General features: G+C 35.1%; 1 protein-coding gene across 2 annotated transcripts in view; it reads right to left on the minus strand.

Annotated features, from left to right (window-relative positions):
- Positions 1-700: 700 nt before the first annotated feature.
- The window catches only part of LOC149775457 (alpha-tocopherol transfer protein-like), a 79,373-nt gene continuing 63,541 nt past the window's right edge, over positions 701-16,532 (minus strand). For both annotated transcript variants that reach the window (XM_089944107.1, XM_089944106.1), the window contains one exon: positions 701-6,545. In XM_089944107.1, coding sequence (XP_089800233.1) covers positions 6,399-6,545 — 147 coding nt within the window. In that variant the 3' untranslated portion in view covers positions 701-6,398. The remainder of the gene's footprint in view (positions 6,546-16,532) is intronic.

Consider the following 16,532-nt stretch of genomic DNA (forward strand, 5'->3'; position numbering starts at 1 on the left):
TGAATACAACTGTTATGTGACATACCCATGTTGTTAAATGTCCTTGTTCTAACACTATTATGTGATAGGCCATGTTGATGAATGTCCCTGTTGTGACACTGTTATGTGACAGGTCATGTTGTTAAATGTCCCTATTTTGAGTTATGTGACAGGCCATGTTATTAGTAAATGTCCTGTACTGACATTGTTATGCAACATGTCATGCTGGTAAATGTCCTTTTTTGTTTTGATACTGTTATGCATGTCCCTGTTCTGATACTACTATGTGACATGCCATTTTGGTAAATGTCCCTGTTTTGACACTGTTTTATTAGCAAAATCATGGCTATACACTGCCAATAAGGCTTAGTTTTTCCCTAAAAGACACAAAACAAATAAAAATCCAAAAGGGGCAAAAAAATTAAAATATAAAGTGGACACTTAAAAGTATGTGTAGCATGCTCTTTTAAAGCAATTCCCTTTTTTACATCTCTAAGTGAGTGCATACTTATAGTCAACATAGAGAGGCATATTTATTTAAGAAAAGCAAGGTCTACATACTTTGGCAAAGTCATTTAATATTCAACCTATAGGTAATCATACTAATGAAAAAATGCAGAGGCGGAACAATTAGTTACCTTAACAAATCAAAATGTAGATAGAATAAACTCAAGGTAAAACAAAACATCTTTTATCAGTTGCATGAAAGCTGTTGTGTAAATACCATTATACAGAAATAAATAAAGATATTAAAAATAAAGATATCATTCAATACATGCATGCATAACCTTAACCATAACTTTAAAAAGTCTGAAAGACAATTTTACCAAAGTACAACAACTGTACCATGACTCTGTAAGTATTGTTACCTTTGTACAAGGTCACAACAATTGTACCATTTCATGACTCTATAAGAATCATCATCAAATAATATAAAGATTAACTGACTGTAATTTAGAGTGAGGTCTGGTGCTAAATTATATAAAGAGATAACAGATGACTGTGAGAAAGGTAAGGAATGGTGTCAAATGATAGAAAGACAGTGAGCTCAGTTGCTGAATTTTTGAAATAATGTCAACTTATTGCAGTCTGTACTTCAAATCATACTCTCACACAAATTTGATTTCTAAACCCTTGCTTATTGCTGACAAAACTTCATAACATACTCACAGGAAATCTGATTTCTAACAACCAAAGCTGTATGGTTAGAAAAAATATAAATCAAATATTTAAATAATTTAAACAACAAGAGTCAATTTAACTGCTCTTCATATTAACCTGAAATGTGCTAACAACAACAATTTTAAATGACATAAAAACAACCATCTAAAAAGATGCAATGAAATTCTATAAAAAATATATTAACAACATTATATTAGTTAGCAACAATGTTTTAGACAAAAATAAAAAAAGAAAAGACTTTTAATGGTCATTTAACTTTTTCTGAAACATACAACAAGAATGGCCAACTTAATGATGTACCATCTACACTTGCTTATAAGTTGAGTCCAACTTAATGATGTACCATCTACACTTGCTTATAAGTTGAGTCCAACTTAATGATGTACCATCTACACTTGCTTATAAGTTGAGTCCAACTTAATGATGTACCATCTACACTTGCTTATGAGTTGAGTCCAACTTAATGATGTACCATCTACACTTGCTTATAAGTTGAGTCCAAATTAATGATGTACCATCTACACTTGCTTATAAGTTGAGTCCAACTGCAAACTGCACAGAACCAGATCTTCTGATGCATAATGAGTCAGTCAGCATGGGTTGATGCAGTTTTTTAAGGAGTAATCAGCAGAGCAAACAACACAGACTTTGATCTACAGCTTTCTGAAGTTGGACTTGACTTACAAGTGAGTATTGACGGCAATTGATTAATTGATTAACACCAAAAACAAAATAATTGAAAGTCCTTTCAGAACAATTTTGTGGAAACCAAATGTCCAAAATGTCATCATAGACTTGTATGAAACAGTCTTTATAACTTGTAAACAATACAGTACTATTAGTCCATTAATTTGCCTTGTATAGATATAAGAAATGCATTTATTTTCTATTTTGTGAAACTAAAATTGAATGGAGGAAGTACAAAAGCATGATAAAACTCTGAAATTGATTTTAAAAATATTTAGAAGAATCTCATTAAAATCCATCATTCTTAGCTAGGTACAAATATAAGATCTGATTAAATGTGGATTTACATTTCAAACAGGATATGAAAAATATCTAGGTCATGGAATAACATAATTTATAAGGATCTGCTTCAAACAATAGATGCTTTGGATAATCAGGTCAAAAGCTGCCTTACCAAGTCCAAGCAAAAAGAATATGATGCCCTTAATTTAGCTGCCAATCAATAATCAGGCCACAGAAGTGTCAACAAGCCCAATCAAAATGTTTATGAAATGAATCCTGTTTTTACTGTTACTGTCGCATCAACATGCCTGAAGACAAAGTATGTCATGCCATCAATCAAGTCAACAGTGTAGACAATAAAGTCAAAGTTGTGTAAACAAGTCCATGTATACAATGCCATCAATCAAGTCAACAGTGTAGACAATAAAGTCACAGTTGTGTCAACAAGTCCATGTATACAATGCCATCAATCAAGTCAACAGTGTAGACAATAAAGTCAAAGTTGTGTAAACAAGTCCATGTATACAATGCCATCAATCAAGTCAACTGTGTAGACAATAAAGTCAAAGTTGTGTAAACAAGTCCATGTATACAATGCCATCAATCAAGTCAACAGTGTAGACAATAAAGTCACAGTTGTGTAAACAAGTCCATGTATACAATGCCATCAATTAAGTCAACTGTGTAGACAATAAAGTCACAGTTGTGTAAACAAGTCCATGTATACAATGCCATCAATCAAGTCAACAGTGCAGACAATAAAGTCACAGTTGTGTAAACAAGTCCATGTATACAATGCCATCAATCAAGTCAACAGTGCAGACAATAAAGTCACAGTTGTGTAAACAAGTCCATGTATACAATGCCATCAATTAAGTCAACTGTGTAGACAATAAAGTCACAGTTGTGTCAACAAGTCCATGTATACAATGCCATCAATCAAGTCAACAGTGCAGACAATAAAGTCACAGTTGTGTAAACAAGTCCATGTATACAATGCCATCAATCAAGTCAACAGTGCAGACAATAAAGTCACAGTTGTGTAAACAAGTCCATGTATACAATGCCATCAATTAAGTCAACTATGTAGACAATAAAGTCACAGTTGTGTCAACAAGTCCATGTATACAATGCCATCAATCAAGTCAACAGTGCATACAATAAAGTCACAGTTGTGTAAACAAGTCCATGTATACAATGTCATCAATCAAGTCAACAGTGCAGACAATAAAGTCACAGTTGTGTAAACAAGTCCATGTATACAATGCCATCAATTAAGTCAACTGTGTAGACAATAAAGTCACAGTTGTGTCAACAAGTCCATGTATACAATGCCATCAATCAAGTCAACAGTGCAGACAATAAAGTCACAGTTGTGTAAACAAGTCCATGTATACAATGCCATCAATCAAGTCAACAGTGCAGACAATAAAGTCACAGTTGTGTAAACAAGTCCATGTATACAATGCCATCAATTAAGTCAACTGTGTAGACAATAAAGTCACAGTTGTGTCAACAAGTCCATGTATATAATGGCATCAATCCAGTCAACTGTGTAGACAATGGTTTGTGTAGGGAGCTGAGGTTTTGGGGAGAAAGCTCTGATCTGAAAGAACAAGCCCTCTGATCATTGGATTAAAATTTCAGACAAAAACCCATTCTTACATTTTAATAAGTAGAAAGCAATGGTCAGTTCTAGGAATAAAAGTTTGTAATGGATACTATCAAAAGCAAGGAGATATAAGCAATGGTCAGTTCCAGGAATAAAAGTTTGTAATAGATACAATCACATGCAAGGAGATATAAGCAATGGTCAGTTCTAGGAATAAATGTTTGTAATGGATACTATCAAAAGCAAGGAGATATAAGCAATGGTCAGTTCTAGGAATAAAAGTTTGCAATGGATACCATCACAAGCAAGGAGATATAAGCAATGGTCAGTTCTATGAATAAACGTTTGTAATGGATGCTATCACATGCAAGGAGATATAAGCAATGGTCAGTTCTAGGAATAAAAGCTTGTAATATACGATTAAATGGTCATGGTTGGGTACTTATAGATGTGTAAAATTTACCTAATAAGTCACAAAGTAAATAAAGTCCAAAGGACTTTATGTTACCTTTTTAAGTGATTAGGTAACAATTTATACATCAATAAATATCCAACCAGGATCATTTAATCCTTATAATTCCAATTTACTTTCTGTCATCATATCAGCAGATTTCATTAACAAAGCATTAAATTTTAGGGAGCTTTAAGTTTTCCTTCATCAGCCTCTTCACTGTAATAGAATACATAGCCCCATCATCATAAGCCAAGAGTGGTAGATTTTTATGTAGTAATATAGAACAGAACATCATAGCAGGACATGCTAATCAGCTTGTTATGATCATTCTTTTATTTGAAAGAAAATAGTTGATGCTGTTAAAACTAGGTTATTCATGTTTTTAACATTATGCTAGCATATGGCAGGTGTTGTTATAGTATCCACTGGTTTTGCTTCCTGCACATTTCGATCGTTCAAAAGCAAACTCTTGTCCATTTTTAGTGAGATCCCCTGTTCATCAAATGACCCTGACCTTTGATAACATCAACTGCACATGTTATTAATGTGAAATGAAATAATTTCTAAAAATTGACTTGTAAAGCCTGCCATATGCCTTCTTCGGCAAAAGGGGCAAGTGTGTGTGTGTGTGATATGGATTTTTTATGTGCTTTAAGAGTTTTTCCGTTATACTGCTACAATGTCTGCAGTGTGGTAGTTTATAGTTATGTCTAGCACTGGATCATCATGTCACACACAGACAGCATGATGTCTCACCCTTTCACATTATCTTGACACCAGCCCAACCAGTCCTAACAGTAGGGGTTTAAAATTTTGATCGAAAATCACAGGGGTTGGAGGGAGGGGGATTGTTGTTGTTATTATTATGGTGTAAGACATTGATATAGATAAGGCTTCCCAAAAAATGACCTGGAAACAATGTGTAAAAACTTTGTGATCAGTAACATGTGATTGTTTAAATCCAATGAAACTGTAGAAAATGCAGTCAATTCATAAAAATTGGAAATAATGAATAATATCAAATGCAAAGAGATATAAGCAATAATCAAACTTCGAACAACCTTTACAGTCAGAAAATAATCCCACATACTGTACCACTAACAGGATTTCAGATGCAAGTTTGACCTAATAAAATGGTAAAATTAATTAAAGGGGAGACCTGGAGTGATGCATGTAAAATCACACAAGTAGGACTACTAGCAGCAAGTAAGAAAAATGGTTGTAATTCAGAATCCAACATATAGAGATATATATGCAAGAGACTGAACTAAGTCAAGTGGTGAATGGCATGCTTTATCACTTTCATACATTTGAAGTCCAGTGCTGAATGACGTGAGCAATCACTTTCATACACTTCCTGTCAAATGCTGAATGCCACAAGCAATCGCTTTCATACACTTCCTGTCAAGTGTGTGGTGTTGTATGGATATGATATCCATGATCAATTGCATGATTCTGAAGGTTGCTTTTGCTTGGTAGAAATCTCTTGAAAGCATTAAATACGCCTGAGATTTCTTGTAATCCAGAACAGTGAGACAGATTTCATTCAATTCTTAGTAAAACATGAATATTGAAAGAAATACTTCTTTAGATTTCTGACAGTTATAACGTGGTTTCAGTACTGGGGGTGCTTGTCAGGTTTGAATGTTAGACTTCAATTAGCATAAACCTTTGCTACGTTCTTGTTTATTTAGCATAAACCCTTGCAATATGCTTGTTTATTTAACATACATCCTTGCTAGATGCTTGTTTATTTAACATATATCCTTGCTATCGGCTTGTTTATTTAACATACATCCTTGCTAGGTGCTGGTTTATTTAGCATGCACACTTGGTAGGTTTTTGTTTGCTTAGCATAAATCATTGCTAATGATTTAAACTACACCAATTAAGCCATTTACAGAGAATGGATGTTGGAAAATCCTTCCTGATCAAAGACATGTAATCAGAGGACCATACCTAGAGAGAATTTCTCTTCTGCTAAAATATGTTCTTTCTAAAAGATCCATATTGCAAAGAATAGTGAGATCAAAGTTTTATCACATTAAACTAACAAAAATAAAAAGCAAACATTTCTACACAAAATACAAACTAATAAAACTTGAAAAAAAAGTATAAACATACAAAATAATACTTCAGGCCTCTTTAGCAATAAATCTGCAAGCTATATTGAAGATTGACTGGTTTGGAGTGACCTCATATTTATGTTTCCAATTTGCGGAAAGATCCAACTACTCCCTCTACTGCATCTTCTTTCGGTTTTGTCTGTAGCGGCTTGTTTATGATCAGTCCATATTTTGCCTCGCTATCGAACTGAGTGTCACAGGACAAAAGGAAGTCAGCCCATTCCTGTTCAAGAAAAAAAATAATAGGATCAGTTTAAAACAGCAAAACGATGAAAAGAGTTCTTAAGCAATTTTGTATGTGTGTGTGTGAGTGTGTGTGTGTGTGTGTGTGTGTATGTCATTTGAATTTTTAATGTAACTTTAAAAAAAATTCAATCATGTAGCAGTTTATAGTGATGTGTAGCACTTGGGCATCATCATGCCACAGACAAGTAGCATCATGTCCCAAACAGTCACGTTATCCTGTCACCAGACAACCCGTCCTAACACTATAACCTCTTAAAGATGAATACCAAGCGAGGAAGTTGCTAGTACCATTTTTATAAGTATTTGGTATAACTTGGCCAGGGCTCGAACCTCTAACCTCCCTCATCCAAGGCAGCTGCTCTAACCATTTAGGTCACTGGAGTGTTTCAATAACTTTGTGACCAAGTTTGATCATACAAAAAACAGGCTGTAAACCAATTTATATGGAAGCAATAAGTTGGCTGGAGACACCCTGGATACAATTGTAAAAGAGCATGTGTTAAGGATCATTCATCTTATATTTGACCATATTTGTCCATGTGCATATAAAGCAGCCACAGGTGCAATAAAGTTGCCTGTGCTATGGCAACATTATGTGGAATGAAAAATCCACAAATAAGTACATACTAATCTGAGTATTAGACACATATACCCAACAAACTCAGAACATCAGACCCATGTGAGAACATCAGACCCATCTGAGAATCAGACACACTGACTTAACTCGTGGATACCATACCTCCTGATGTACACCATCCACGTTTGGTCAAAGAAATTGAAATATCATGCAGATCTTCTTAAGAGTCACTGTGACCTTAACCTCTGACCATGTGACCCCAAATTCAATATATTTCTGTATCTCCACTGCAAGCCAAAAGGCAAGGCCATTGATATCTGGTATACATATTCTTCTTTCTGTACCTTTCACAAAGGACCTTTTGAACAAAATGGATAGGTTTTATTCCTTGCCTGAAATGCAAGTTATTTATAACATTTGGCAATGGTAAAAAGTAGAGGATTCAAGTTATTGTGCAAATGAAAACAGGGAATAAAGACAGATGGGCAGATGCATAAATGAACAACACAGCATGATAATCTCCATTTTATGATGGGCAAATTCCAAAAATACAAGATGAAAATTTTATTTCAGATTTCCCCTGGTGAATTCACAATGTACTTCAGTCTCTGTGGAATGAAGTTAATATTCAACAAAAAAAGTGTTCTAATGAAAACTGGCAGGATATTCAGTTTGTTTAGTCTTCAGGCAGTAAGCATGGGTTCGGTATGCCTGTCTTACACAGGAGGTACGCATAGGTAAGGTATGCATGTCTTACACATGAGGTATACATAGGTAAGGTATGCATGTATTACACAGGAGCTACACATAGGTAAAGTATGCATGACTTACACAAGGGGTACAGGTATGCATGTCTTACACATGAGGTGCACATGGGTAAGGTATGCATGTATTACACAGGAGCTACACATAGGTAAAGTATGCATGTCTTACACAGGGGGTACAGATATGCATGTCTTACACAGGAGGTACACATGGGTAAGGTATGCATGTCTTACACAGGAGAGACTCAATATCACCTATCTCTGCAAGTTATTATACATAAAGTATGCCACTCCACAATAATGGGTTTTATGTCCCAAAGCTTTTGGAGCTAACATATTTATATACAACATACAGATTTCTATATAATATTTAGCATACAATATCAAAACTTCCATCAAACAGCAGCGACCTACAGGGCAGTTTTGGCTACTTTGTCCACTAGTTCACATCCCTTAAAAACAATTTGACGAGGCAACCAAGTGCAGAATAGTTTTTCTTCCAGCTTTTATGAGAAAATCACTCTTCCCAAGTCCTTGAAGGAAAATAAATTGTTTGCCAGGCTTTCTGTGTGGAAGGGAATACAAAGAGCTTTCAGTTTTCAGTATGGAAGTGAATCCAAAAACCTGAACTTATTTGCCAGGCTTTTAGTTGTGGAAGGGAATCCACAACACTAAATTTGTTTGACTGGCTTTTAGAATATGACGGAATCCAAAAAGCTATAAAAGAAATTTGAGGTTTCAATATAGTTCAAAAGATTGTGCAGTAAAAATGGATGTATGACCCAGTAACTAACTTGAGAAGGTCCCATGAGATATGCAACACCAGATGCAACCCAGTCATCATCTTGTAAATAATCTGCATACTGGCTATAATATGATGTTACGGTTCTATAATCTTATAAAAAATAAAATTCAGCATATAATTTATTTTTCTAGAATAAAAAGTGAAATTTGTAAAGACAGTTACAGTATTGTGAATTAAATCCCAAATAATTATAAATGTCATATCACACTTTCCATGAATACAGAATGTTCAAAATGAATTCCATTAGTCTAGAATGTCCTGATGTACCAGAATAGTACTAAATGTACTGGAAAGCAAAGTCTTCAATATACTGATATACCACTGATGCAGTCCAAAATGTCCTTGAATGAATTTACAATAATTCCAAAGTAGTGTATTATTCCAAGGCAATGAGTGCTTCACTAATTCCAATAATTTGAATTCCTTAGAATATATCTAAACACAATAGACTGAACACAGAACATTAAAGAATAATTTTGTATACCACAAACTGACATAAAAACCTAAGACAAAATAACATGACCAGGATGTGGGTCACAAGTTCACTTCCAGAATATTCTAAATTTGTAAATAACGTAAGACCTTCCACTTAAATATCAGTAAAAAAACATATTTACAACTTACAAACAGGACAGACATCAGGTGCACACATCACATAACCTCTATCCATAATCATGGATAAAAGCCAAGCACACAATATAAATAAAATATACATAACAATGATGCTCTGAATTGATCAATTCTGGAAACAATGAGGATTCAAATGGACACTTTTTGTATTGACAATGAGGATTCAAATGGACACATTTTGTATTGAGAAATATCGAATTTAAAAACAATGACCAAGTCAGTAGGCAAAACACCTTAAAGAAACACAAACCAAGTCAGTAGGCAAAATACCTTTTGGAAACAAGGATCAGGTGAGCAGAAAAACTCCTTAAAAAACACTCTGACCAAGTCAGTAGACAAACTCCTTGAAGAAACACAAAACAAGTCAGTAGACAAAATACCTTAAATGAACAATAACCTTGTCAGTATTCAAAACACCTTAAAATGATCTCAGTCAGACTAAGACCCAAACAAGAAATTTTGCTATATTCCTCTGAAGCATATCAAAAGTAAAATAAGCAGCCCATATAAGTCATATTAATCCTCCAGGTAGTTGTTGTCTGAAGGCTTGGCCAGATATTACTTGTATAGGTAGTTGATGTATGAAGGCCTGGCCAGATATCACTGCTTTAGGTAGCTGATGTATGAAGGACTGGCCAGATATCACTCCTCTAGGTAGTTGATATATGAAGGCCTGGTCAGAAATCACTCATCTTGGTAGTTGATATATGTAGCCCTGGCCAGATATCACAGATCTAGGTAGTTGATATACGTAGGCTTTGCCAGATATCACTCATCCAGGTAGCTGATGTATATTAGATTGTGAATGTAAATTCACACAGACTGAAACTGTAGACAGGAAAGAATAACTTTGAGAACATAGATACTACAGCGTCCATTACTGTTCTCATTATTTATTGTCTTTGTTAGACCATATATCGGGGCCCCAAATGGCTGAGTGGTCTAACGCACTCTCTGTTATGGATCACTGCCATCTCGCCTCTGTCTGCGTTGGTTCGAGTCTAGGAATCGGCCAATGTGGGTATGTGAGAAAGCTTGCCAGTAGCTTCTCTTGGGTCAGTGGTTCTTCCCGGGGGTTTTCCGGGTTCTTCCTCCACCATTAATACCAGCCACCATGCATAACCTATTGTGTGCTGAAAATGGCATTAAACCCCACATCAACAAAAAAAAAGACCATATATCAGGGTCCATTATCTTGGCATTAAACAGACAAGTTATTCATACAACCAGCATGGAATCTGGGGTCTGTCAGTACCCTTTGTGACCCAACCCATGTAGTCATAACTTGGAAACCTTTGAGATCTCCACCTATGGGGCATGTTGCAACTCAGTTATCAAGGTACTAGACTTGAAATCAGAAGTTGCAGGTTCAATTCCCATCATCTGGCCAACATGAATCCTCATTAATGACTTAATCAACATGAAACCATTGCCATATCTATCAAGGATGATGTTGTAACTCAGTCATCTAGGTAATGGACTTGGAAACCATTGAGATCTCCACAATGGGGTATGTTGTAACCCAGTCATCAAGGTGCTGAACTCAGGATCAGAAGTTGCAGGTTCAATTTAAACTAAGTGATTAATATGAATCCTCAAGAGTGGATCAACATGAATCCTCAAGAGTGGATCCACATGAATCCTCAAGTTTAAAAAAAAATCAAATTAGAAATAATATCTATAACGTATTCAAGACCAAATCCTTAATATGCATGGAATTTGCTCACAATCAGTCAGATATAAAACCAACTCATTAACATGCATGAATGTTACTCATAATCAATCTCATTCATGTATGTTTTGACTTAATAAGTAAAATGCAAAAAAAATTCTTGGACTGTTCAGGACTACAAAATAAATTTAAGGACCTCAGGCATAATGAAATAAAGGAAACTGCAAATCAGGTTGTTCATATCCAGTAATCAGCAAACGAACCATGTGACCTAACAATGTTTTTTTTATATACAAAAACAAATATCTACAAGAAATAATCAAGTCCATTATCACTCTATTTGATTTTGAATGGAAATCCATTTACAATGCAAAACATAAACTCTAAAGTAATTTTTCAGCACTGACAAGGTCAATGTAGTAGGCATACTACCAGAGCTTGCAGTAAGATTGTTAATTTCAGCTGGCTGAGTAAAACAAAGCTTTTGATTTTCAATCTGTTAATTACCTACTCTCAGTTCTGTACTTGCTTCAGACCTGACCTTGCTTACTTCAGGGCTGTATGTACTTACTTCCATCCAGTACTTGTTTACTTCAGCCCAGTACTTGTTTACTTCAGTCCAGTACTTGTTCACTACAGTCCTGTATTATGTACTTACTACAGTCCTGTATGTACTTACTAGTCCTGTATGTACTTACTACAGTCCTGTATGTACTAACTACAGTCCTGTATCTACTTGATACAGTCCTGTATGTACTTACTACAGTCATGTATGTACTTCAGTCCTGTATGTACTAACTACAGTCCTGTATGTACTAAGTACAGTCCTGTATGTACTTGCTACAGTCCTGTATGTACTTACTACAGTCATGTATGTACTTCAGTCCTGTATGTACTAACTACAGTCCTGTATGTACTAACTAGTCCTGTATGCATTTAATATAGTCCTGAATGTACTAACTACAGTCCTGTATGCATTTACTATAGTCCTGTACATACTTCAGTCCTGTATGTACTTACTACAGTCCTGTATGTACTTCAGTCCTGTATGTACTTACTACAGTCCTGTATGTACTAACTACAGTCCTGTATGTACTAACTAGTCCTGTATGTACTAACTAGTCCTGTATGCATTTGCTATAGTCCTGTATGTACTTCAGTCCTGTATGTACTTACTAGTCCTGTATGTATTTCAGTCCTGTATATACTTACTACAGTCCTGTATGTACTAACTACAGTCCTGTATGTTCTAACTAGTCCTGTATGTACTAACTACAGTCCTGTATGCATTTACTATAGTCCTGTATGTACTTCAGTCCTGTATGTACTTACTACAGTCCTGTATGTACTTCAGTCCTGTATGTACTTACTACAGTCCTGTATGTACTAACTACAGTCCTGTATGTACTAACTACAGTCCTGTATGTACTAACTAGTCCTGCATGCATTTAATATAGTCCTGTATGTACTTACTACAGTCCTGTATGTACTTACTTCAGTCCTTTATGTACTTGCTACAGTTCGTTATGTACTAACTACAGTCCTGTATGTACTAACTACAGTCCTGTATGCATTTACTATAGTCCTGTGTGTGCTAACTACAGTCCTGCATGCATTTACTATAGTCCTGTATGTACTTTCTACAGTCTTGTATGTACTTCAGTCCTGTATGTACTACAGTCCTGTATGTACTTACTACATTCCTGTATGTACTTAGTCCTGTATGTATTTCAGTCCTGTATGTACTTACTACAGTCCTGTATGTACTAACTAGTCCTGTATGTTCTAACTAGTCCTGTATGTACTAACTACAGTCCAGTATGCATTTACTATAGTCCTGTATGTACTTCAGTCCTGTATGTACTTACTACAGTCCTGTATGTACTAACTACAGTCCTGTATGTACTAACTACAGTCCTGTATGTACTAACTAGTCCTGTATGCATTTAATATAGTCCTGTATGTACTTACTACAGTCCTGTATGTACTTACTTCAGTCCTTTATGTACTTGCTACAGTTCGTTATGCACTACCTACAGTCCTGTATGTACTAACTACAGTCCTGTATGCATTTGCTATAGTCCTGTGTGTGCTAACTACAGTCCTGCATGCATTTACTATAGTCCTGCATGTACTTTCTACAGTCCTGTATGTACTTCAGTCCTGTATGTACTTACTACATTCCTGTATGTACTTACTAGTCCTGTATGTACTAACTACAGTCCTGCATGCATTTACTATAGTCCTGTACAGTAGTCCCCCTCTTGAACGGCCCCCCTGAACAGCGGCCACCCGCTCCTTACGGCCAGAATCCGTTGGCACCGACAAGTTTGTGTTCAAAAGTACCCCTCGCGAAAGGCTACCCGGCTAACGCGACCAGCATATCAGTGCAAAATTATAAAATTTACCCCTCATAAGCGGCCGCATTTTATATATGTATCCAGAAGCAGTATTTTATTCATAACGTGTGTTAAGTAATCCGATTTCTGTTTCCCGATGTCATGTTTTCGTTACTGAAAGAAGTGTTGAGTAAAGTACATTTACCACTAAGTTTAATATTATATCATTTACGCCTCACGAGAAGCCATTTATTCCATAAAAACCAAGAAAGACTCAAATTTTAATCCATACAAAAGGGTACGTACATGTAATCCAATTAGCCTTACTGCTGTGTTATCATAAGATGTCCGGTTTAGTCAATCTGATAATTGTTAAGAATACAGTAGTAACAGCTGAGAAGTGGTAGTATCAATGTACAATACCCAAGTCAGCAGGAAAATGGTTTAATAGCCTTTATGGCTTCCCTTAGTAAGATGTTGGGCTTGTTCAGTTTGGTAATCAGTGGATATTACTACTGACAATAATTGTCAAAATTACGAATCTAGCGGCCGCGAAGTCAAATCTGCGTGATGTTAATGGTACATATCGAAGCCGATTTGGCTTCTCTCACTTAGTTTCAAGAAATGTATAAAAACAATAGGGTACCAGACTGCGACTAACGAATCACGTGACAAGATCACTTCCTTTAAAAACACACGGCAATTTGTTTAGATGCATACAAAATTGTTTAATCAGTATTGTAGTTGGCAACATGACTAACTTACTGTAAAAGGATCGACATGTCATCGAGGAAAATTAAAATTCTCAGTTTAGAGGAGAACGTGAAAGTAATTCAACTGACGGGGGGGGGGGCCTCGAGGATCCTTGCAGAAAACTAACGTCGGGAAGACTACGATAAACAATATCGTGAAAGATAATGAAACAATTCTGCAGAAGTGGAAAGGTGAAATGGACGGAGAAAGGAAGATTGTTTGAACCAGGAGACATTTGTATCCTGATTTGAAAGACAAGAAAAAGCAAAAAGTTTGTCAGTTGAATTGGGATATGACGACTTTACCGCAAGTAACGGATGGTTGCACAGATTTCAAGTGCAACACAATATCAAGTGTTCTGTCATTAGCGGCGAATCAGCTGATGTTAATAATGAAGTTGTCGAAGGTTGGAACAAAAGACTAAACGATATATGCAGGGGATATGACAGCAAGGATATTTTTAATGTGACGAGACTGGTTTGTTTTTTCAGACCCTTACCAACAAAGTGACAGATGATGTGAACTGTAACATAATTATAAAGACAGTTTTAAAACTATATCAATGGTTATTCATAGCATTCTTTTGAAAATGATGACAAAGTTTGTTTTACATTTATTTCACATCATGCATGTGATTTTTTAATTAAAATATTAAATATTTAAAATTAAATGTACCTGTGATTTTTTCATATGTATTTACTATTCGCATTTGTCATCCCCCTCTAGAAAGGCCACCCGCATTATAAGGCCACTTCCCTGCTGCATTAGGGGTGGCCTTATAAGAGGGGGACTACTGTATGTACTTCAGTCCTGTATGTACTTACTAATCCTGTATGTACTTACTACAGTCCTGTATGTACTTACTACAGTCCTGTATGTACTAACTACAGTCCTGTATGTACTTACTACAGTCCTGTATGTACTTACTACAGTCCTGTATGTACTTACTAGTCCTGTATGTACTTACTACAGTCCTGTATGTACTGCTGTCCTGTATGTGCTTACTTCAGTCCTGTATGACCTTGCTACAGCCCTGTATGTACTTACTACAGCTAAAGCCCTGTATGTACTTACTACAGCCCTGCATGTACTTACTTTGCTTCATTCAGTCCTGTTATGACTTACTTCAGTCATGTTCTTGCTTTTTAGACTTGTTTACACAATCAAGTGTGTTTTTGACTTTTTTTATGATCTCTCAAACTAACTTTCCCAATTCAATTGCATCAAATGTTTTGTTTGAAAATGCTGGCATCATGCCTAATATCAATATTGGAGCATGAATGAGCTGGTCTTTGAATTAATTCACATATAATAATCAAAGAAATCCAATGAAATTTGCTGATAATATTTACAATGTCATTTAACTAGCAATGATGGCAGCCACTTTGCAATACCAAACTATACTTAAATAATATACTGTACATCAATACAATCCTGTAAAGCAATACTATTAATGTGCATCAATACTATATATGATACTAAAGTAATTTGCATCAATACTATACTGTACATCAAAACTATAATGTACAGCAGTACCATAATGTACATCACTGATATCTACCATACTGTCTATCAATACTATACGTTACAGATATTATAATATACCATACTGTACATCAATACCATACTGTACATCTATACTAGATACCATACTATACATCAATACTACATTGTATCATAATAACATACTGTACATCAGTATTATATACTATACTGTACATCAATACTACAATGTACATCAATACCAGACTGTACATCAATAATATATACTGCACTGTACATCAATACTACACTGCACAACAATACTATATACTATACAGTACATTGATATTATATACCATACTGTACATCAATACTATATACCATAATGTACATCAGAATTATAATGTATATCAATACTATAATGTACAGCAATACCATACTGTACATCAATACTATACTGTACATCAATAATATAATGTACATCAATACTATACTGTACATCAGAACTATAATGTTCACCAGAACTATACTGTACATCAATACCATACTGTACACCAATACTATATATTATACTGTATATCAATACTATACTGTATATCAATACCGTACTTAAATCATGTGTGGAATTATAAGCAATACAAACCATCAAGCTTAAATCATGTCTAGAATTACAAGCAATACAAATCCATAATGCTTACATACCTTAGATCATGAACACAGCTGAACAATATCATGGATAAAAATATGATGACAACATTCCTGGAAATGTATGACAAAAAAGGTCTAAAATAATTTTAGCGAGTGCAAACATCATTTTCATGCACTTTAAAAAAATATATTTTCAAGGATTTTAAAAGCCTTGAATTTAACAATCCCAATTTAAGTCCTCTCTTTTGGGTTTTAAGTAATCATATGAACCCTAATACACATAATTAAGCTGAT

The sequence above is a fragment of the Sinohyriopsis cumingii genome, chromosome 19, assembly GCF_028554795.1.
Source record: "Sinohyriopsis cumingii isolate HCF-2022 chromosome 19, ASM2855479v2, whole genome shotgun sequence".
Lineage (NCBI taxonomy): Eukaryota > Metazoa > Mollusca > Bivalvia > Unionida > Unionidae > Sinohyriopsis > Sinohyriopsis cumingii.